Source organism: Enoplosus armatus, chromosome 24, assembly GCF_043641665.1.
Source record: "Enoplosus armatus isolate fEnoArm2 chromosome 24, fEnoArm2.hap1, whole genome shotgun sequence".
Taxonomy (NCBI): domain Eukaryota; kingdom Metazoa; phylum Chordata; class Actinopteri; order Centrarchiformes; family Enoplosidae; genus Enoplosus; species Enoplosus armatus.
In genome coordinates this window covers 9,856,190-9,880,830 of record NC_092203.1, presented here as the reverse complement: position 1 = coordinate 9,880,830, position 24,641 = coordinate 9,856,190, and the positions used below count along the sequence as shown (strand labels likewise).

General features: G+C 39.1%; 1 protein-coding gene across 1 annotated transcript in view; it reads left to right on the top strand.

Moving 5' to 3' along the window:
* The first annotated feature begins 12,960 nt into the window (after positions 1-12,960).
* Positions 12,961-24,641, top strand: part of LOC139306654 (inactive dipeptidyl peptidase 10-like) — a 29,764-nt gene continuing 18,083 nt past the window's right edge. The window contains exons 1-3 of the mRNA XM_070930565.1: positions 12,961-13,023; positions 17,298-17,412; positions 17,507-17,602. Of these exons, the coding sequence (XP_070786666.1) occupies positions 12,967-13,023; positions 17,298-17,412; positions 17,507-17,602 (268 nt within the window). The 5' untranslated portion in view covers positions 12,961-12,966. The remainder of the gene's footprint in view (positions 13,024-17,297; positions 17,413-17,506; positions 17,603-24,641) is intronic.

The window sequence follows — 24,641 nt, the reverse complement described above, 5'->3', positions numbered from 1 at the left end:
GCTAACTGTGTCTATCTGCTGTTTGGGGCTGTTTTACAGGAAGTGCACAGAGGCTTTTTAGAGCAAAAGTCCATGTCTGTGTCCGATTGGAGGCATTCAAGCTCCTAATAACGTTTTCTTTCAGAAGTGGATGTAAAAGTCTCTCTTACGGGGCGGCAACTAATGATTATTTTCACTCATTGATTGTTTATGTTGATTTGATTGTTGTTTTTTTGTCTTGTTTTGCCAAATGTCAACAGATATTCAGTTAACGTACATAAAAGGGACAAAATTCTGGCATTTGAGAAGCTGGAACCAGCAAATATTTCCTTACTAAATGACTTAAACAACTATTCATGTATTAAATCCTCTGTTATAAGAGCCTTTTGAAGACCTTCCCCACCACAGACAGTCGTCTCTTCTGTAGTTTTTTGAATAAAAACATCATACATTTAATAAAAATGGGATGGAGAAGCTGCAAAAATGTGACTTTTGCTGTTTTCAAAGCTTTCCTGAATCTAATATGCTTGAGGGTTGATTATATATTAATTTAAGACTTTTATATGAGAAACATGAGGCCATAAATGTGGTTTAATTGTGGGCCTGATTAACTGCTATGACCAAGGGATGGTTGTGGGGTATAAATTTTTACCTTCGTACAAGCTGATGAGACTTCATTCATGTGTTATGGATCTGAAGCTGTCAGGCTTTCTGTTCCCTACAACATAAGAATCCCTGTTTAAAATACATACATATTTATCATGTTACAGTAGGACAAAGTGTAAAAGTGGCTAATTTCATCCCATTTTAGAGAAGTTTTATATCAAACTTCAGGATTTTTTGTAATATTATCATCATTGTGATTATCTCTCACCCCCTGCCTGTTTTCTCATGTTCAGCTGCTGCTATGTTGTTGCTAAGTAACTTGTTATTCCAGGACATTTTCATACGTATATATTTATATATATATATCAGTCAAATCCCATTTGCACAGGGTCAGGAGAGTGGGAGTGTGATCATATATTTGGCAGTGAGTCAGTTGTAGGAGCAAGAAGCGTCATTTTGTAATGACAAGACGTCTTCTGAAACGCTTTCTTCCATATTTAGAGCTTCTGTCGACATCTTGGCGATCTGTTGACATCCTTCTTTTTTGTGTCAATTCATCTGGCACACAGCTGAAAACATCTAAAAATGTCTCCTGAAAAGTCTGTTCTTGACCTCAAAGATTGAATCAGAACGCAGCAAAGACACAGCGAGATTTAATATGTGTTGGAATTCACAGATCTGCTACAGGGAAATGAAATACCAGCCAAGTGTAAAGACTTTCCCTTTTTTGTTTCTGGTGTTTCCAGTCAGTTTTTTAATGCGCAACTTGAAAATAAGCATGAGAGTTAGATGAAAATATTGATACCAAAGTCACATCGGTATGGTAAAGCAGCCAGTTCGCTTGTTTTAGAATAAAGACTCAATACTTTCTTTTTTGTATTGATCAAACAAAGAAGATGTGACATGTTAATCAATGCGCTTTGGAGATGCTGGAAGGTCGATTCTGTTACGGTTGGACAGAGCCAGGCTAGCTTTCCCCCCCTGTTTCCAGTTTTCCAGTGTGCTAAGCTAAGCTAACGAGCTTCATATTTAGAGACAAACATGAGAGTGCTGTGAATCTTCTCATCTAGCTCTCTACCAGGAAGCGAATAAGCACATTTCTCAAAACGTTTTTCTCAAACTCAAAACGCAAAATCCTGAAACCAAAACTTCCTCTGACAGCAAGAACTTGGCTTTCAGTCGACATGATTTATTCTTTTCGAGGCAACAACGACTCAGAACTCTCACTGGGCTGAACTCCCAACCCTGAAACCTGTGAAACTGAACAGACTGCCATCAAACCAGGGTTTAGCAGCCTTGTGCAGCTCCCCATCACAGTCAAAAATCACTGAATGTTAACATTAGCCTTGTGTCGTCACTGCCATCTGTTACTGTGGCGATGGACACGAAGTAAAGAAGCTCATTAGCATGTGAGCTGTGGAGGAAGATGACTAATCCCTCAACCGTTATCATCATCACTGACTTTACTGAAGATGCTCATCAACCTGTGATTAGCATGTTAGCCTTTGAGCTAGCCCACCCACTCACTCAATAAAGCAGACAGTTCTAAACAATATTATGTAAATATTTAATGCTTTAATGACGCTTAAATAAGGCAAAAGGAATTCTATACGTTTCCTGTAACTACACAATTACACAAAAACTTTTTTTTATCAAATACACTGCAATCAACTTTTGTATAATTCATATAGGCTACTGCTACCACTGCAACAGCTATATTGTTGTAGGTATAATTATCACAAACAGTACTGCTATTGAGATTTCCACTACTACTGCAATTCTGCACTACTGTGAACATTGCTAATACTAACGTTGCTACTGCTAAACATGATACAGTAGCATAACCATGGACAGAGTAACCTGCTAAGGGGCAAAAACTCACTGTGGGCCCATATTAATTCCCATTTTATGAAATTATTATTAATTAAATGACCAAAAACCAATTGACACACAATAAATCTGCAGCTTTTAGTCTCCCTGAGGGGACTGGATAACAGAAAAGAGGCACAAAGTGACTTCAGTTATTTAAAACCAGAGCATACAGTAGAATATTATGAATGCAGGTCTAATTTCTGCCACTAGAGGACAGTCTTACACAAGACTGCTCTGCACTGCAGTCGAGGCTTGTGGATGGATTTCTACTGGCTAGATGTAAATTAGACAGAAATATTTAACAGAAAAACATAACAGACATAATAGAGTTTTTATTTAGATTGTATCTAAATTTTACTTCATATTTCATCTTGCATTCATACCACAAGGACATGTAAATAAGGCAAATAGGACTGGTATGAGATCCAGGGAGCCATAAATCTTATCACAAAAAAGATAAAGCCTTGGATTTTAGACTTGCTGCTATCCGCCCTTATTCATCTCAGTGACCTGCTTGAGAAACTCTCTTAAATGCACCGGCTGTTTTCTTTTTCTTTTTCTTCTTTTTTTTTGTGAAACACTCTTGTCCTTGTTGCACATGCCGGTGTTGTACTTTGATGTATTTTATTTTTGGGTCAGTGAGTCACACTGTGGCTCATGAGGAATCATCTCAGGATAGACTGCTCTGAAATATAATTGCACAAACCAAGGTCACTGCTGTGAAGGCTGCAGCCCAGAGGAAAAAAGGAGAAACTACTGTATTTCTCTCCATTCAGATACAGCTGCTGCACTCGAGCAAATAATAAAATACTGGGTCTGGAGACTGGGCAACGCAGATCATTCAAGGATAGAATCTAGCAACCAGGTCTATGTCTACTGGATGAGTTCAAAGATACAATAAAGCTTGTTGTGCTGTAGGAAGGAGGAAAACTACAATGTCACCTGAAAGCCTCCATTGTGAATACAAGACTGTTATGACAAGTGTCTCAAAACTGCAGACATACAGTACTGGCAGGACCGGTTGAATTAAAGGGACTTTATTCCCCTCTTGGGCAATGGAGAGCCAGGAAGACCTAAATGGGAAACTTTCATAGCTTAGCTGTGATGCATCCTTTATTTTAACCACCTCTGTCAGAGTATAACTGCTCAACAAAAGAGCTATGACACAGGAGGCAATGGTACAAATATGTTCTATAGATAAATTGTGGAAACTTAAAGCCATGCTGGGAAAATAAGCCAACCATCAGTCAACAAGCTTTTTAGCTTGTTGACTGATGGTTGGCTTATTTTCCCACTTCTTATTGAAGGAAATTATGTACAATGGTGGACAAATATTAACTATACATTGCAAAATCTTTTGTTGAAAGCGCACAGAATATATATTTTCCTTGCAGCAGTTAACAGCTATTAGCATTCAGATAATAACAATCATTAGCACTGTTAGCATTCATCACTGAAAACAGCAGGTACCCTCAGTTTTTTACCACATTATGTGATGCCTTCAATTCCCAGTGGTGCTACTCGAGCCAGCCACATACTGTTCAGTAATGACACCTTCTCCCTCATTAATTGGGTGTCAACTGAAATGATCATTATTTTGGAAAAGTTTCACCCATTTCACCCAGTTGTAGGCCTGCACTAAACAAAAAACGATAAGATAATGACATTTACAAACACAAATTAATATATTTGAATAAAAATCACTGTTGAAATCCATTTACCATGCTTGTGTTTAATGTTTTTGTCAGAAAGTGTGGAGGCAAATACAGAGAAAACTGGCAAAAGAACAAGCAGACGTTCAGTTAATTGCTACTGGTGGCCAGTCACAGTCGGTCCAGTATGGAGCTGAATAAAAAGCACTGAGAAAGAGAAAGAGATAAGGAAGGGCTGAGCAGCTTCTGACTAATAAAAGCTTTTCTCTTTATCAGTAATGAACCCTGTGATCCATGGCTTCTCTCCAGGTGCTAATAATGGAGGTTAAAGAAAGTCTAAGGAGAAAAGCGGGTAGTGTGGAAACTGTACTGTTACTGTGAAAAAGTATTATTTAAAGTTTTAAACCCTGCTCACTCTCAAGCCTAAATTACACATTAAATCTTACCAAGTACAGGAATTGTTTGACATTTTGGGAAATATGCTAATTAGCTTTCTTGCCAAGAGTTATGGCAAATTTGAAGCTGGAGCCAGTAGCCAGCTAGCTCAGGTTGGCTAACCTTGGCACCTTGTAAAACCACAAACTGTCTTTTCTACATTTTGTTTTTTTTGAGGAAATTAAACGGTTAGTTAGTGATCTTTAGGAGCGTTGGTAGATGGATTTTGTTACGTTTCCCCCTGTTTGAAGGTTTATGAAAACATATAAGCTACAGCTATCTAGCTGCTCACTTGTTAGCTTAACTTTGCCAAGTTTGAAAACAAGTGGAAAAACATTTTCTGCCTAAAGATAATACAATCTGCCTACTAGTACATCTAAAGCTCATTAAGCGAATTAAGACATTATCAACTTATTTGTTTTGTACAAAAACTGTGTTAAAGTGTTAAATAATTTTGTCGTTTAATGGGGGTTTTGTACCAGACTATTTTAAGCTAATCGGCTAGAGCTAATGTTACACATTTAATCAATCCCCGCTAAACCACAACTTGTTGTTTTTAAACTTAACAAACAAGATATGACATTGATTTGTAAAATTTAGAGGTGCTGGTAACAGAGTCAAGCTAGCAAGCTGTTAGTTAAGCTAATCAACTAAGCTAACCGGCGGCTGGCCATAGCTTCATTTACTGTACAGACATGAGAGTGGTATCTATCTTCTCATCTAACTATTGGCAAGAAACAGAATAAATGTATTTAAGTCTTGCCTTCTAAACTTTTGTTTACTTTTTGTATTTCTTTTTCCAGTTACACGTAGAGGAGCTGTGGCTAACGTCGAGGCAAATTAATCATTAAGAGTTATCTTTGCTCACAGCTTCACCACAATGTGTGTATGTAATAAATGGGCTGATTGGTGACTTTAAAAGTCTAATGGGCTTTAATTCAGACAGTTTCCCACTCTGTGACATCGCTGGGAAGGCAGCGTCAGACAAACACAAGTTCACTGCGTCTCCTCCAGCGCAGCAGCACCTCTTACTTTAATTTTGATAATCTGTCTGAGCAGGTTGAGTTGACTTTGAACTCCTGCTGTGCGGCAGAGTCGACGTTGCGTTTGAATCCCTCCCTGGACTGACACCCCTGCGGGATTTCTCTTGCTGTCTGTCAACCTTCCTGCTGCTCGCGGATGCCTTAACTTATAGATGTCAGGAATGTGCAACTTTTAATCTTCTTACAGGCAAATTTAAGATCTTTGAACAGCTGGTTTATGCTGTATCATGGGTGGGTTTCGGTCTCTTAGAGGAAAAAGTCACCTTAAAACATCTTTTGTCGTTTGTTTTGTTTGGTGTATTTGATTTTTCTCATGAATGAATGTCTGGCTTAGTTTTAGCAATGTTGCCATAATTATTATTTAGCTAAATGTTACTATAATGAATACAAATGATAGCCAAAACTATGAAAATATGGCCCAAGTTGTAATAAACCAGGATTATCCATTTTATCGTGCGTTAAAATCACAAATTTGACTGCCAACACTGAAAACCTACTTTTAAGTACAATGTTGACCAAACTACAAACAAAAGACCCAGGTTGTAACACACCAGGATTATCCTTTAATACATAATATTGATGAAATGTGTTTTGGAGTGAATGTTGAGGCAATACTGAAGTGATTGTAGGTTTTTTTTCTTGACTAGCAAAGGCAAAAAAAAAAGAGCACAATTTACTGATGTTTTTCTTGCGGCTTCTTTTAAACCCACTTTGTTGGATTGTCCTTTTAACACAGAAAGTGAGTGAATTCAGCTCAATGGGCCTCAGTGTCACCACCAGACAAAGTCCCCCCCGACGCAGAATTAGATAATCAGACTAACGATGCCGAGTGAAACTGGGTTGACTGATTTTACTTATGAATGACACCATTTTTTAAGTAGTAAAATCAGAACAGAGAGGTTTTGTGAGTGTGTGCATGTGTGTGTGTTCGTGTGTGTGTGCCAGACGTCTGTTTACTCTGAATAGCAAAGCCAGACAGACAGACACGCTGGTGGCAAGAGCAGGAGAGGAGGCTATCTTTTACTTCCTTGTTGTAGTTTTTTACTCCATAGCATTGCAGAACGAATGCATTTTTCATTCTTTTTGGACAATATTGCCCACTTTTGAGGCTGAGAAATAATTGGACTTTGGAGGAGGGAGCGTCTCTTTCCTGCCTGAGATTGATGCTTCACATTTCAGTGTTTTGACTGGAGAGACGTCAGCATGATGGATCCAGAGCTCAGGTTCTCGGAGGTGAGGTGTCAATATGCTCTTATTTATAGAAACCACTACGCCGTGGTTCTTGTGGAAAGTGTTGAGTGAGTGTTATGACATGTGGGCCTTCAGCGGTGGCTGAATATTTTAAACCAAAACAACCTAAAAGTTTCCTTCACAGCCGGAGAATCAATCGGGAAGAGTGACTCGTGTGTTTTATCGTAAAGTCCCAGGAGTGTGTGCTGCCTCCTGGGAGAGTCGAGGCTCTGAGAAACAGAAACGCATCCTCCGGGACTCAAAGTGTGTCAGGCTGTTGTTGTGTGTGAGAGAGTGATGAATGGGCTGCAGGGTGTGCTTGTGTGAGATTTCAACACAGGAGGCTGAGGCTGCATGGTGCACAGTTTAGCCAATGGAAACACTCGTCTCAGCCAGCTTTAGTTTTTCAGCTAAAAAAGATGCTTTATTGAGGAGGTAATGGAGTTCCTACCTCATAATGAAGGAGAGAAACACTCGAAATACCTGAGTGAAATAAGAAATGATAAGCTTCTGGTCATTTTCTTGATTAATAAATGAATTATTTAGTCTATAAAATGTCCGAAAATATTGATAAATGCTCACCACAATTTTCTAAAGCCCAATATCCATCCATCCATTCGTTTTCTGACACTTATCCGAGGCCGGGTCGGGGTGGCAGGCGCCCCGCTCCCCAGCAACGTTTTCCAGCTCCACCTGGGGGATTCAGAGGCGTTCCCAAGCCGGATCAGATGTATAGTCACCTGTAAAGTAGTCATTGCACATTTTCAGACTCTTTCTACTGCTGGATAAACCAGGTCTGACCCAATCTGCGTCAACTAGAGAACCAGATCTGGTTGAGTCTTTGGGTCTAATGAAGACATCTGCAGTCAAACTCTTATAATCTAATGTGACTCTGGAGTCTCTCCAGGCCAAGACGTCACACGGTGAAACCCCATCGGCAAAATTTACAACCCTGCAGTTTGTTTTTTGACAGTTTCTGAGGACGTTCGGCTGACTGAAGCTCTGCCAAGCCCTCAGGCTGGTTAATGGGTCAGTCTGTAAACCCTGACCTACTTTTTTCTAGGTCAAGGTAGCGGATCTTCCATTTGATTGTGTGGCTGAAGACAACATTTTTGGTTATTTGTTCTTGATCTAGAAAGCGTTTACATGCGGTTTGTTTTGAAATTCCTCATGTATAGATTAAAATATCCATGTGCATCATCATGGAGATGACGAATATGTTTTGCAGGTATATGGCTTTCATCTGCCAACACACTCCCACACACAGTCTTTGTGCCTGTGCCGTGCAATTTTGCATTTCTATAAAGGGACATTTAGGCCTCGAGGAGATTTAAAGCATTCCCTCAGTTCAGTGTTTAAAGCGCCTTCTGCTGCAAAACACACTGAAATATGAATTAATATTCAAAGAGGGGACTTCAAAGCCTGAGTATAGCAGAATGATTCTTCACAGGTTGGTCTGCAGTTGGTTAAAAAATGACATCCTGTTCAGAATTACAGCGTTTACCGAAATTCAAAGATATTTGTTTGTTTGTTCGTAACTGGTTTCACTTGTTCACACCACAAAGAAGCTAATAGGCTATTTGAATGATATGACTACAAGGCTAACAGCAGGGCTAACCACTATAATAACGTGGTTTTCCTTTTCTTCCCATTGAGTTGCAGCATTGACCTGAAATCCAGTTACTGTAGGAAAAGTCACATCCAACTGAAGTTCCATTAGGCTGTGTAATTAAGTGATGATGAGTCTTTCAAATGAACAAAGACTTGAGGGGCGGCTGTATCTTCCTTCCTTTAAGGACTGTTTTGTGTCCTAGAGAGGAAGAGAAGCAGTGAAGCACTTTTTCTCAGCGTCTGAGACTTTAACTTGCTCTTATCAGGACTTCGCCTCAGATCCTTCTGGGTCAATTAACCCACTTAGGAACCTTCCTTATCTAAAAAACACTTTTCAACCAAACCTCAGTGGTTCCAAACTCAGAGCCCTGCAGGTTTCCATCCTGGCAGCAGGTTAATTACATTCACCTGGCGTCCCAGGTGTAAATCAGTCCCTGATTAGACAGATGGAGTGAAACCCAGACGGGTTCGGAGACCTGAGTAGAAGGAATCTCAACCGTTTTGGCTCATGACCCATTAAAACAAAGTGTTGCCTGCTTGCTGCCTCTGGCACAGGCTGCACAGTGTTTGGTGCTGCTGGTTGAAGCTTTGCAAAAACGTATAAATAACAGCCTTTTATCCCCTCTTGGAAGAAGATGGTGTTGTTCCCAAAGGTTTAAAGGTTCGGTTAAGTGCCAGTCTAAGTAAAATTGGTGTTACAAGGTCTTCACACAGCCAAGGAAAGAAACATCCTCAGGTTGTTGTGTTCAGCTTCTAGAGGAAGCCAAGAGGCTCAAAGGTACTTAATATTTTACAAGAAAAAACATGCAAAAAAAGAACAAAAATCATCATCATCAAAAAACTATCAGTACAAAGCAGATAAACATGATGATAGAACTGTTTATTGCGTTATTTTCCTGCTCTGCACTCCTCATATTAACAATGGTAGTCACACATAGCAAATGCACATTTATAGGCTCAAAACAACTGCACAATTTTAAACTCCGACAGACAAATGCACGAAGGCTGGTGCACAAATTCATGCATGCGAGAGGATGCAAACATGCACAAATGCTCGGACTAGGTTGTGGTCTGAAGACTGTGGAGAAGATTTCTGCCTCTGGGACATTAGTGAACTTCCCAAACACCAGCAGAGGTCAGAGAGAGAGAGATCATTTCCATGTGGTCTCTGATTCGCCTGTTAAATATTTAATGGTGAAGGGAAGAGAGTCCAACCCAAGCTTTGAGGATCTCTTCCTCCTTCTTCCTCTGTTCCTGCCCTCTCTTTTCTACTTCCACCCTTCCTCTCTTCCTCTCCCCCACCATCTTCATCCTCTCTTCCTCTCTCCCTCATCCCTCCATTTGCTCGTTATTGCTTCCCTCCTGCTTTCCTCAGAATTTTCAATCCATGGCCATTTTCTTCCCTCGTTGACCTCGAGCGTCTCCATTCGAGCACCAACACAGCTCATTCAGTTTCCACCACTCACATGCGGCCGTGTTACAGCACATCTGATGATTTTGACTCACGACTGTCATTCCTCAGCCCTTAAAGCTGAACCGTGAAGAGCTTAATTCTCAATTGAAAGATGCAGCAGGCTCTAAATGGAAGTTAAATGTTTGGAAGAGATGAAGAAAAGATGAGGTCGTTAACTGTATGCAGCACGTTCATGTTTGCTTTATGAACAAATGGATGAATTTACATGGTGTTTGTTATTCTGAAATGGGCTATTCTGGATACTTTTACATGCATATATAATATAATAAAGTATTTCTACAGATCTGACTACTTCTTCCACCACTGCCAGTCTTCAACCAAGATTAAAGGTATATTTCCGGTGTTTTTAAACCAGTGCCCTATTTTTTGTTTACCCAGAAACAAAGTTGTCTTCCCGCAACAACTCACCTCTCGCGGGATTTCAGAGTGAGGCTTCTGTTTCTGGTTAAACAAAAAGGATCTGTGTCTGTCGAGATCCTTTACGTAATGTTGTCAGACACTTACAATCACACTTTGTGCCTGTCAGTGGCAAATATTAAGCACTTCTTGTGGACGTACTTGTCACGGCTGCCGGCTGAGGATGTCTACTGCATCAATTCCAAAACCTTTGGTAACTAAAATAGGGCCCAGGTATTAAAAATACTGGAATTCCCCTTTAAGTTAGCTTAATTAGCTAGTTAGCTACAGCTGATAGCGTCTGCCAGCAGCAGTTACAAATGAAAAGTCTGCATTAGCGTTCGGTCCTAAGAAGTATGGACATACAAGAGGACACACACTTAAAAGGCACACATGTGGAGAGTAATGTCCGCAGGCTGGTTTGTCTTTTGCCATCTACTCCTCCATCTTCATTTCTTCTTTTCATCTCCCCACCTTCTGTTATCGTCATTATTTTGGGATGGGACAGTGTGTGCGCTGGTTGGGGGTTCGTGTCTTCAGGGCTCTCTCGGTGACACCTATCAGTTTGCATCCAGTCACTTGGCAGCAGGAAAGGCCAGCTGGTTACTGATCTGCTGGATTGTCTCGCTTCATTCCCCTCTGAAGGGATTTTAGATGAAGCCTCGGTCCGGTTCATTCTCCGATGACACGCAGAGCTATAATCCTATAATTCATTTCTGAGGGATATTCACTAGATATCACGGAAGAGCTCTTAGTCCCTGAGGCGATACTGTAGGAGTAGTACGGTGACATCATCAGGTAAAAATACCACCAAGTGCAAGACACTGTAAGTCCCTATGGGAATATTACGCTGCCATACAAACACTAATTCACAGGAAACTATAAATACATTAGTCATCATAGGAGCCTGTGCTGGTAGTCTGTAGGGAAAGGATCAGTGTGTTATTATTTTACCATATTAGCATTAAAAGGACAATAAATATGGTCACTGCATTCTTACAATTTGATATTAGAGACACACTTAAAAGTTCTGTTCAGAAAGTGATGCAATGATTTAATATTTTCTCATTTAATCAACGCACGTGCAGCCTAATCTGTCAGTAAAACGGATTAATTAAACCACAGACATGGTTTTTTAGTTTAATTAATGACTAAAATAATGACAGATTTCAAGTTTTTAAATTGCCTTAATTTCTTTGTTGCAGCTTTAATTAATAGGGGACTCATAGTGTGACTGTTTAATATACTGGCCCAGGGACTTCAAGTCAATATCTGACACTTTCTGTGAGTGTTTATCACATTGTGTAACGTGCCACACTTAAGAGGCACATTTTGGGGAAATACCTTGTCTGTACCAGCTACTATTTTGACATACTTGTACTTTACCAGTATTACCAGAGTATTTTCATTTTTCTGCTACTTTATACTTCTACTCCACCACAATTCAAAGGGAAATATTGTACTTTTTACTCCACTACTATTAATAATACAAAATATAAATAAAAAGCAAATAAATTATGGTCTATTAATATAGGTTAGGATAAGACTTAAGCACTAATAATTATAATCCAATCATATAATATATGATTCTGCATAATGATTACTTTTACTGTGTATACTTTTGTACTTTATTGTATTGTACTCTATTTCTACACTGTTGAATTGGTACTTTTACTTCAGCAAAAGATCAGAGTACTTCTTAAATGTAAGATTACCATCATCATGTTCCTCTCTGGTGTGCACTGTTCGAGCTTCAGCACCACGGACAGCGCTCCATTCACTCGTGACACCGGATGTGTGCATTGATTAAAAAAAATAAAAGCCTGCGACAAAAACAGTATAAAAATGTAATCTGAATTAAATAGTGAATTTAAAATATGGCTGGTACTATTCTCCTTAAAATCAGGTTGAACATTGGTGATTTGTTTGTACTCATATATATGTTATGAGTACAAACCACTAAATATCATTAAAAGTAAACTACAGTGTACTATACACACACTATATATACTTACCGTTAACCTGTTTATATTGTTGGCATTGTGCATATTCTGGATTTGCACCTTATTGATATGTTATATTTTATATTTGCACTCTATGTTATAGTGCAACTGCTGCACAGTCATTTCCCCCGGGAAGTCCCATCTTCTTTTATCTTGTCTTTGTTTTGGATTTCATGTACTTGTATTAATTGTTTTTGTTGTAAAGCACTTTGTAGCTTTGTTTGGGAAGGTGCTGTATAAATATGCGTGTAGCTCATTTCCTAACAAAGTCACCTAATGCTTAGCAGCGAAAACAAAAGAGAAAAAGCAAATAATAAAAAATAAAGCACGAGGATGATGATAGATTGAAACATACAATGGCAGCATTGGAGAGTTAAAAACAGGAGAAACGTGTTAAATACATAGTCACCAAATGAAAACAATACTTCCAATGCAGACTGAAACTTTTACACAGTAGACCTACAGAAACAACTGCGTGGTTGTTGATAATTAACTAGTTCGCGGAGCGGCCTTTATTTTGAAGGCCACGCCCGGAAGTCGCTCTCGTCGTGACTCCGGCCAGCTTCCCGCTCCTGCTGCTAAATTGACGCGCCGACAGGTCTGGATGTTATTACCGGGAGAGCCGCTGGATTCAGGCTGAGGAGGAGGACTGAGGCTCCGGTGCAATGACGGCGTCCAAAGATCCGACGAAGAAGAAGCCGAAAGAGGCGCAGCAGGATGAGGTACAGCCTCAAAACTAAATACCGACATCTTTATTATCAATGTCCCGTCATTTTGGACACTATGGTCACGAGATGCGCTTCAGTGGTGCTCGTGCTCACATAGACTATGACTGGACTATTATGGGGAGATAATTAAAATACAAAAAATGCCTTAAAGTACATAATATAATGCTTTTTCTCTGATTTGTTGAGCGTCTTGATTTAAGGGTTGTGGCTGTCAGAGGTGGAAGCAGCACTCAGATATTTTACTGAAGTAAAAGTAGTAATACCACAGTTAAAAGTACTCTGTTACAAGTAAAACTGCAGTGAAAATCTTACTTAAGTAGTATTGGCTTCAGAAAATACCAAAATAAAAGTTCTCATTATGCAGAAAACACATATTACATCACTGGATTATAATCACTTTCATGTTGCAGCTGGTAAAAGTGGAGCTACTTAATATACCACCGGGTAGCTCAGTCAATACAATTGATTAGATAACTGATATTTTGTATTAATACTCTGAATCTGATGCATGTAAATACAGAAGTAGAATAAAATAGTAGATAAAATAAGCTAATAAAGAGATAAAACATATGGAAAAGTTCATCAAACTCTTCGTATCTGAGTTTTATCTCAGTAAAGTGTTCCTCTGTCTGTCTGTACCTCTTGTATTTGGGCAGAACTGGCACCCGTTTTTTCTGGGTTGCCAGGTTTGTCCGGCGTGTTCTTCGTCCTTCATGTTGTCTCTTCCTTTGAGTTTCATTGTCTGAGTTTTTGTATCCAGTAGTTGATGAACTTTTCTGTCTCTTTGGCAATAACTGGCTATGCTAATGAGGTGTTATTTGAATGTTGTGTGGATGTTCTTTGGTAGAGCTGGTCACATTTTGAGTATTTCTTGCCAGGTTTAGGTTGCCATAGGCAGGTCTGGAGATGTTTGTGTGTGTGTGTGTTTTATGGCATACAACAGAAAGTCCACCGTCTTTCGTGTCTTAGATTGTTAACAGCCGAGTTAAAATAGCTTGTAGGCTAAAAATATGTATATTTATGTGTTAGCTCAAGTAAAAACCCTGCCTGGATTTCCTTGAAATTTAGGCTGAAATCGTCTCCAGATTCAATTGTCTTTATCCCTTTAACTCACACACACACACACACACACACACACACACACACACTTGTAAACACAAACACTGGTCACGCATACTTGATTTCCTCGCTTGCTTTACTTTCCACTGAAGTGAATCTGATCAACAGTTGCAGTGAAGTGCGTCTGCTAACACACACACACACACACACACACATTGAGTATGCAGAGAATTAGCTCAGAGATGTTGAACTAATACTCAGAGAGCAGTCGATGGCCCAGTGGTGTGCAAAGAGTGTGTGTGTGTGTGTGTGTGTTTCCTGCTTCATTAATTAAACCACTTCGCCAACAGTACATGTGATACAGATTGTTCCGGACACATTTTGTTCCTCTTATCTTCAGTGTCAGACTGATTAATTTAGAACGGTTTTATGATTATAATCCTTCAATTACACTGAAGTCAGTATTATATATTACTGTAGTGAATCTACTGTTTATAAAAGCTTATAAAACATGAAGCAGCGGTGCATAATGTATCTACAACCGGCTGCACATTGACAACATTAAGTAGTAATATTAAGTAATGTAATGTATTGTTAACGATAGTCTTAAAGGAGTGTTTCTGCATAACAACTACTTTTATTTCTTTATACTTGAAGTACATTTAGCTGATAATAATAGTAATACTGACTTTTACTTCTACTGTGAGTCCTTAAATCTCCCAGAATGCCTTTCAGCAACTCCCATAAAATGTGCATCGTCTGAACATGCTGATTTTATTTTGGTAGGGAGCCAACAGGAATGTTTCTGCTACCTTTTCAAATGATTATTTCCATAAAACCTCCACCTAGAGGTGGGCACAGCCAGGCTAGCTGTTTCCCCCTGTTTCCAGTCTTTGTGCTAAGCTAAGCTAACCTGTAGCTTCATGTTTAGCGTACAGATATGAGAGTGGTATCAATCTTCTCAGCTAACTCTCAGCTATTTTCTAAGTCTTTGTTTGTGACACGCAGTCTGAACAAAAGAGTCCCGGATCGAACGCACTAACAAGAGGCTGCGTTGGTGTATTTCATTCACAGCAAATGACAGTTTGAAGCCAGACAATTCAATGTGTGTTTCCTGCTCCCCTCTCTCGCGTTGTATAAGAGCGTTTTTCTACATATATATGTTTTGAAGATGAAAGCAAGTGGTGCTGCTGTAAAAGTCGACATTGAGTCTGACACGTTTGATGTGTGACGGGGGCTTCACACTGTCTTCCTTCGTGTGTCCCTCCGTCTGTCTCTCAAGCTTTGAAGAACGGTGAATGAAACGCCGTATGACAGCTACCTATTACAGTTCCCCGCAGTGTCACTGCTGGAAACCACCGAGCGCTCGTCCACGCCCGTTTTCTGGCCAAATCCGAGATTGAACTAAAAGCCCTCCTTGCGTCAGTTTCTCCTCGTCTTCTTTCCCTCGTTTTAAAGTCTTGGCTACAGGTGATTTTCATCATCCCGGCCTGGAGAGAGAGTGAAAAGATCAGTCCAGAGAAATGATGTAACCCGGTAACTTCTACCGGGTCAGAGATGTCGTCATATTAAAAAGTTTAGTTTAGTTATTAGTTTGTCCAAGAGTAAACTGAATTTCTGCCAAAAGCTCAGATTGTGTTTTGTGTGTTTTCTTGTCAAAAAGCTTTACTCCGGTGGATAATCACCGCTCAGTCTAGACAGGATGAACGTAAGCTGCATTAAGAGTCTGTCTCCCTTCACTGTCCAGTTATAAGAAGAGCTGGACAGCAGAAATCAATTCACCTGGTAGTTTGATGCTAGAGACGATTGCTCAGACGTCTGCTTGAATCATCGATAAAATGGATTTTATTCTGTCTTTTATGTCTTCTATCCCATAAAAACATGAAATATCGCCTCATATTATTGTGTTTATTCAAAGGATTGAAAATAATGGTAGAAATAAATTCATTTTCCATCTGTTCGAGAACCAGTGATTGTTTTCTTCCAGGAATCAAGTTGCCTTTTATTTCTCTTTCTTTATTATTGTTTTATGTTTTATTTTGAAAAGCAACTGTTCATGCAGTGTGGTGAACTGAAGCATGAGAAGTGAACATCTCCTCAGGTTTGCACAGTACATTGTTTTTTGTGGTAATTAGTTTGCTGGTTTTCAAATAGAATTCTTGTTAGTACAGTGAACCCTCGTTTTTCGCGGGGGTTACGTTCCAAAAAGAACCCGTGATAGGCAAAATCCGTGAAGTAGAAACCTTTATTTTTTTTACAATTATTATACAATTAAATACTCTATTATACAATTAAATACTCTATTATACATTGAAACCAAAGAACAAACCCTTTTTACAGGCCCAAGCATTTGTTTAACAAATAAAAGTACTGTATAAACGTTTTTTTTTTTTTTTTTTACAAATAACTACTGTACTGTCAAATAATAATTTTAATCATCAATGTGAACTGAAGGCTTCAAATTGCGGAGATCAGCACCGCCCCACTGCGACCCGAGTAATTGGATTCGAACGGGAGAAAATGAAAAATGATTATGAAAAAAAATACAAAGTACAGTCGGACAAATAGTGACTCACGTGTATTTCACTGCTCTTCTGACTGAGCCGCTGCATCCTGCCTTTTGGGCCCGACCGCAGGTGCCTTTGTCGGTGCAGAACGTTTTGTCGACATTATGGGTTTTAGAGAAACTTGAAATTGCAAGAGAATTTGCACGTACGTAACGTAAATTTGGCAAGCTGTTTTACGTACGTGTACATATTAAACCGCAACGTTATTGACGCACAGGTAGAGAAGAAGCGGAGAGACTGTTTAGCCAATCAGAATGCAGAACACAATGCACGATGCAAATCCGTGAAGTAGCGAGACCGTGAAAAGTGAACCGCATTATAGCGAGGGTTCACTGTAGTCTCGTTTTTCTTAAAATTTCGTCCTTTTTTTTGGTCCAAATTCAACTGAAAAGCAAACCAAGTAGTGCTTTGGGCTAAATGCTAACATGCTCAAAATGACATGCTAACCAGGTATAATGTTTAGTTTAGCACGTTAGCATGCTAACATTTGCTAATTAGCGGTAAACCCAAAGCACAGCTGAGGCCGACGGGGATGTCATTAGTTTTGCAGGTGTTTCATACAACAAAGTATTGGATAAAGTGAAATGTTGCGAGATCAAAAATTAATTTATTAAAATAGATTCTTTCTGTGTGTGTCTGCAGGAGTTTGTGGACGTCAGCCCCCCTCAGAGGAACTGGAAGGGCATCGCCATCTCTCTGCTGGTGATCGCGGTGGTCTGCTCGCTCATCACCATGTCTGTGGTCGTCCTCACACCTGGTATGCTAATTTACTGCCATTTCCTCTTCAGGTTTGTTCTTTAGCAATAAAGCTGTAAGAATATACAGGATCTGACTTGTTTGTGTTTTCCCAGCGGAGCTACCCGGCAGCAGCAAGTCCAGGCTGACTGTGGCGGATCTGTACAAACCAGAGTTCAACGCTCACGACCCTGAGGCCACGTGGATCACCGGTGAGTTCACTGCTCCGCTCCAACACTGAGTTCGGCTGTACCAACAATCTCCTCTGCCGTGAAGTTGCTGTAGCTCAGGAAGAGAACCAGGAGGTGAGGATGAGAAAGTGTGATGGTGATGTAACAGAGGAGAACAAAACCATGTGACTTTGAGAAGAAAAGGTAGGGAGGTGATTTGTATGAAAGTTGGAGGGGCTGTGTGCGAGTTTCTGAAGGCTGACGAGACACAGTTTGGTATTTTTATCTTCTTAAAATGAAATATATGTGCTCTTTTGTCAGGTGTTGTTTAGTTTTGATGGAACAGCTGGTCATGTCTGGCTTCTTTGTCGACTGCAGACACTCTCAAAACAGTTCGAGGTTTGACAGCTGGACACCTTCACGTTCATTTCTCACTGAGAACAACTGCACTTGTCGAGGTTACATTGTTTTGCTTTGAATTTCTGACGAGGCAGAATTAAAACTCACCAAAATGAAAGGTAAAAAAATGTATATGTCTCTCAGAATTTGTTTATTTTGTGCGGTGAGAGTGAACCGACACGTTAAAGTTGTGGGCCCAGAAACCAAAACAATGAGCTTAAAGACGCTATAAAGCTGAGGGAAGCTGCAGATTCAGGTGAAAACTCTCCGTGGGTTCGTTATTATGAGCGACACCTTTCATATTACACATATAATTTGAACCCTTCTTGTTATAAAAAATGCGATTGTAGCCGCTTTAACGTTACTATTACTGAAAACCTCAGGACTGACATCTTACAACCAGGGGATGAAAGACAAGTTTGCAGAGCTGTGGGTAAAAAGTTCAGGGCACTAGAAAATGAGAATCTCTCCTCTGGAGGTTTCATTACAGACTCCAAACATTTGTCAGTGAACAGAGGGGGCCGGTTTCAATTCCATATATATTAAAACCATTTATTCACCAAGATCATAGTCTCTAAAATGAGCTGCTAACTGTGTGCTGTCTGCAGAGTTACAGTAAATTCATCAAGGTCGAAGGGATCCAGAGAATCTCATGTAGAAGAAGTTCTTCAGCTTTTATTTATTCACTTTGTACAATAAATACTGAAACATTTATTCAGTGTTTCAGCTTTATTTCCTGAAAAATGTATCTGCTTTCGTTATCATGGAAAAAAAATGTAATCAAGTGAAAAATTAAGATACATTAAATAATAAATTCAATTAAAATAAAGAAATGAAATGTAATAAAATTAAATGAAAATTGAATAAAGAATAAAAATGTAATGAAATCCAACTAAAAATATAAATAATTTAGATTAAAAATAATCTTAAATTAAAAATGTAATAAAATGTAATTGAAAATGTCATTAAATTATAGATACATTTTGAATTACATTTAAATTTTAATTAGATAAAATTAAATACAATTGAAAATTATATTAAATTAAATTATATTTAAAATTATGCTAAATTACAAATTACATACACAAAGTAAAATTAATTAAATCATACTTTACACTTAAAATATATAAATTAAAATACTTTTTTACTGTTTTTCCCACAGCTCAGCCAGTTGGGAGCTACTTTTAGCCTCAGGGTGTTTTGTGAACACGGTCACTGATCTTTTGTTTATTTTCTTTAAATATCTCTCTGTTATTTAACGCTACACTTGCGTAAACAGTGAATAAACACATAAACTGATCGAAGCGACTCCTGCTGACCTGCATATCCAAACACAGATGGCCTCACAGTGTCACGTTGAATCAAGAGCACGACGGCCTGCAGGGTCAAATATCCTCCCACCCTGTGACAAACCACGTTCAAGCAATAATAACAACACATAATGATAACAATAATAATAATAATAATAATAATAATAAGACTTGGGCCTGGTGTGCACTGGTCACAGGAGAAAGACCCCAGCTTTAAACTAGATCCTGTATCCAAACTACTACACGTCTCTGCTGTAAGTGTAAGTACACATTCAATACAATGTTAAATCCCAAAAGCAGTAAAAGTAAATATTTAAAAGATCTTTTCTGGTAAATTATTCCTGCAGATGCGAGTAGGAAAAAGTGATCAATAACGTCTTCTAATCAACCCCTAAATTTCACTGGAAGCCAGAGGAGGAAAGCAAACACAAACTCAAACTTCCACATCAGTACATTTTTAAAAGCAGGACTTTACTTGTAGTGGAGTATTTTCACAGTGTGGTATTCATACTTTAACTTAAGTAAAGGAATACTTACTCTTTGGCACCAAACAGATGTGTTATGTATGTTAATGTTAACAGTTAAATGCAGTAGTTTCACAAGAAATGTTGCCTCCATCACACCCTGCCACTTGAGCTCCCTGACCTTTTCCTCCCCAGTCTTCCTCCAGGCCACATCAACACCTCCTCATTACATTTTCTTCCCATGTTACATAAGACGGCTTCGATTATTGTGTCACACGGCATGAGAGCATGATGTTCTCGCTCGTATTCGAGTCCAAATGCAGAGAAATCTCAAACGTCCGTGTTGTTTAACTTGCGTCTCGACAGCGTGACAGATTGTGTTTGCATTCGAGATCGGAGAAGGGAATAAAAGATTAAAGACGAAAAAGAGAGAGAGAGAGAAAAGAAAATAGCGGCTATCGCTGGAGGAGATGAACAGAAAAAATAAAATATCACAGGGCTTTATTGACAGCATGGCAGCTAAATTATTGCTTTAATGGCAAATTCGGGAAAACAGACTGCTGAATATATCCGTAACACCTTTCTGGAGACTTGCTGGGAGTGACAGAAGGAGAGACACAAGGACAGAGGTGGAGAGAGACAGAGAGAGATGGCCTCCCTGTTCTGGATATGAAACAGAGATCCACCGCCTGCTGCGTCCTTCCCTTCCACAGGGAGATAATACTAATGACTGGTCCTGTGGCCTGTGGCTTCTCATTATGGGCTCTGGTTGGGATGGCCTCTAAAACACACACACACATGTATGTATAAGTGTGCTTGTGAGGACCGTATTTCAATCCCTAAAAGCGGGGACACATTTGATGTTAAAATGATTTTGGCGTCACGACTGATCTGAGAGTCGGCAGATGAAAGTGTGTGGTGTTTAAAGCAGCTATATTCAATATGTTCATATAAACAATGGATCACATGGATATTTGCATGTGAAAGGGGTCGCTTGTAGTGATGAGCCCACCCGATTCTGCAGCTCCCCGCAGTTTTATGGAGCTTTATAGCGACTTTAAGCTAACTGTTTTGGTTTTCAGGCCCGCAACTTTACCCTTGTAGAGAAAAATTAGAGGGCTAGCTTGGTGTAGCATTTAGCAGGTAAAGAGCCAGATATTTTTTTTTTTGCCAAATCAACTTAAATAAATAATCAATTTATGCAAGTGGAAATTTGAAAAACAAAATTCTAAAATGCGACAAAGTGCAATTAATTTGGCTAGCAGGTTAGCTTAGCTTACCATAAAGACTGGCTGTTTCCCCCTGTTTCCAGTCTTTATGCTAAACTAAACTAACCGACTGCTAGCTGTAGCTTCATATTTAATTTAAGAGAGTGGTGTCAAGCATCTCATCTAACTCTCGTCACACAAGCGAATCATTTCCCAAAATGCTAAATTGTTTCTTTGAACCTTAGAGCTCAGTTTCCCTCAACAAAGTAAACATCCTAACAAAACTTTTACTCACAAATCAGATCAGATAGATGGATTAGTTAATAAATTATTGGCTGTCAGCTCACAGTCTGACAGAGGCTGTATTATATCACCTGGGAGAGTGAGAGCTAACTTGCTTTGTAGTACCACAATAACGAACTTTTCAACCCAACAGGGTCAGCTGTCCCATTAGCTGTTTCGTTGTTGAGATTAATGATGAAGTTGGGAAATTACCGGCTGACATGTTGTGTGGTGTAAATCTAAAGTAGACCGAGTGTGGTGAGAGCCAAGAGCCCGTGTAGATGCCCGAGGTCTGGGCCTGAATTTACTGCCGGGCCTCCTGGAGGTGTTGTGGATGTAATTCAAACATGTCTGTAATGGAAATTGCCTCCTTGACAACCACCAACTCATTTCCTCCTCTCTCCTCTAACATCCGAGTCAGGCTTCAGTAGCTGCTCACCTTAATTTAATAGCACATGAGACACTTACATCACAACTCTTATAATGGTACTTCACAAAGTACCGGGCCGAAACAAAGCAAGAGCCCGGATATCAAAATCACATCCAGACGCTTCAAAAATAAATAAACAAGATGTGGGATTGCAGCTCCTTGAGTTCAGCGGCTGCTAAACAAGAGCTGAATATCATTAAGATGGTAACTCATCAGGAAACCAGAGCAAAACAACAAAACACATCAGAGCCCAAATCCGTTTCCTGACCGCACAGAGCACTTTCCTCCAGAGTGATATTCACCACAAACACAGATAAGTGATGAATGCAAATAGATAAAAGTCATCAAGTTCGCATCCTGTTGAACCACGTAGATTACATCATAGTTTTCCAAGGATGCAGAACAACACTTGTTTGAACATCTGATTTTGTGAATGACTGGTGTGACATTTTATTCACGGGAGAAGATTGACTCATTGTCTCATGTGTATTCAGTAAACATGAAGCTACAGCCGGCTAACTTAGCGTAGCACAAAGACTGGAAACAGAGCCAAAGAGCCAAATGGACTTCCTGAGCCACAGCCGCCCCTAAACCTGTATATCTGTATATATATTGGCTCTCTATTCCCACGTTATATTCTTAATTTTGGCTGTTAATAAAAATGCAAATAACCATTCTTGTTTGCTGAACATAAGAGGAGAAAACATTAATATTATCTTTACTAGAATAACCTGAAAACACGTAGCTTTCAGCCAAATTCAATGTAGTTAATTCCAAATTTAATGGATATGGTGTTATAGATGTTTTCATTTGAAGGATTTTTAGAGGCACTGAAGAGGTGAAGTTAGGAATACATTTGTTTGTCTTTCTTATCACTTTAATCATCTTGTGTCCTCTTCAGATCTTGGGACTGCTTGGGTGTTTGGATCCCCAGGTTAGGAACCGTTGTTCTGTCTTAAAAGAAGGCAAAAGTTTATCAACAGAGGAGAAGATGTTAAAGTCCTGCCTGAACTGATAGATTGATAGGTGATGTCTGGTAGAAACACACTGTGACTGTGTTGACTCTGCAGGCTGGAAGCAGCGTTATCAGTATTCTGCTCTCTGCGTTTATTAATGATCTTCTGGCATCATCATCAGCATTATGGACGCTACACTGATTTTTCACATAATCGTCTTCCAGCGGCTTCATTGCTCATATCTGTTTTGACATATGTGCCGTTGTTTACATCCTCAATGTAAAGTAGAGCTTGTTTATGTCGGCTTAAGCCGAGGATGAAGCAAACACATCCAGGTACTTACATAAGCGGGAAAGATAGTGTGTGTCCAATCAGAGCGTGTTACGGGTGAGTGCTTCACGCTGCCTGGCTCGTCATACATGATTGCTAATGAGGTTTGCACAAACAATAGGCTACATCTGTAGCAGTGACCCATATGAATAAAACAGCATGAATAATGCATTATTTGTGATATTATGTAAAGTAAGTTAATCATGTGGAGACAAAAGAGCACAGTCCTTTCTTCAATAATATATCCCCAATAAATCCTCAGTTACTGATACACCTTCTTAAAGTGCACAACATGGACAAAAGTATGTGGACACCCAACATCTCTTCCTTTGCTGGAAAACTGTTTCTATATGGAACTGTTTGCTGTAGCATTAAGGTTTATAGTATATGTGACCAAAATAATTGGTAATTTGTCCGTTTTAACAAAGCTTAGAGGAGGTTTTCCTATTATAGTATGAGTTTTCAATGTTTGATGAGCTTCATTTCATCAATTTTTAATGTAAGAATATTGATTATAGCAGCTTGTTTCCTCTCTCATTGTGAAACGATCAAGTCTTTTTACATCATATACTGCATATTTTCATTGTAAAATAAGATAATTCACAGTGTCTCCTTATGAACAGAGAGCAGGTGGTGTTGAAAGCAGGTCTCAAATCAGCTTCATGCAGATTTCAGACATCTAGAGGAGGAAATAGTAGCTTTATTCAGCCCCAACATAATTTTTCACTCTAAAGATGTCAATACATATTTAGTTTTTTTACACTTCTTCATTTAATACATCCTGAAAGCTGCCTGTTCTCGTACATCAGTGAGTGATTGCCTCCCCTGCAATCAGCCACAAATTCACTCGAAATGAGTTTCAGGAGTTCGTCAGGAGGGAGAGAGAGCGGAGGCGCAGCTGCTTCTGGTTCAGTTTGATGAGTTTGTTCAGAATCTGAAACTCTGTTTGGATTCAGGAATTTAAAGTAAAGGAGATGCACCACAATTTCATTCAAATCCAACTACACTTATATATGATGTGTTTTGATACTAAAAGAGTGTTAAACACACATTCTGGAAACAGGTGGTAGATGTGACTTTGGCATCTTTTGCAGCATAAACGATATAACGAAATAACAAATATTCTTGGTACACTTAACAGAGCAGAGCCATCGTTAATGTTTTCTGCTATAATTAAGCCTGAAACTGAAGCAGCTAAATGGAATTCAGCCATCATTCATAGTCTTAAGATTATATCCAAAAACTTAAAAAATAGATCAAATACGCCTACATGTGTAATTCAGAGGACTAAAAGGAGATGAAAGTAGTGTATTTTATTACTTTTTTGTATTCATGCATCAGTGGTGTTGTTATGTGCCGTGTTTGTTTAATTCAAATCAAATAAAGTTGTATTATTTTCTAACAATTCCATCCATAAACACATGTAGACACTTTAAAGTTGAACTCTTCAGATTGCTTATTTTGTCAGACCAACAGTCTAAAACCTAAAGATATTTAATGTATAATCATATATAGCACAAGAGAAGCAGTAAAAATGATCCACATATATATATATATATATATATATTGTGTTCTTCCAGCAGGGATTTAATGTATTTTGGACATGAAGAGGACGGTGTTGGTGAAAGGTCACGTACTGTGTAAAGTTCATGCTCGAATCTCGTGCTGGACATTTTTAATGAGTTTGAGCTCAGTATCTGAG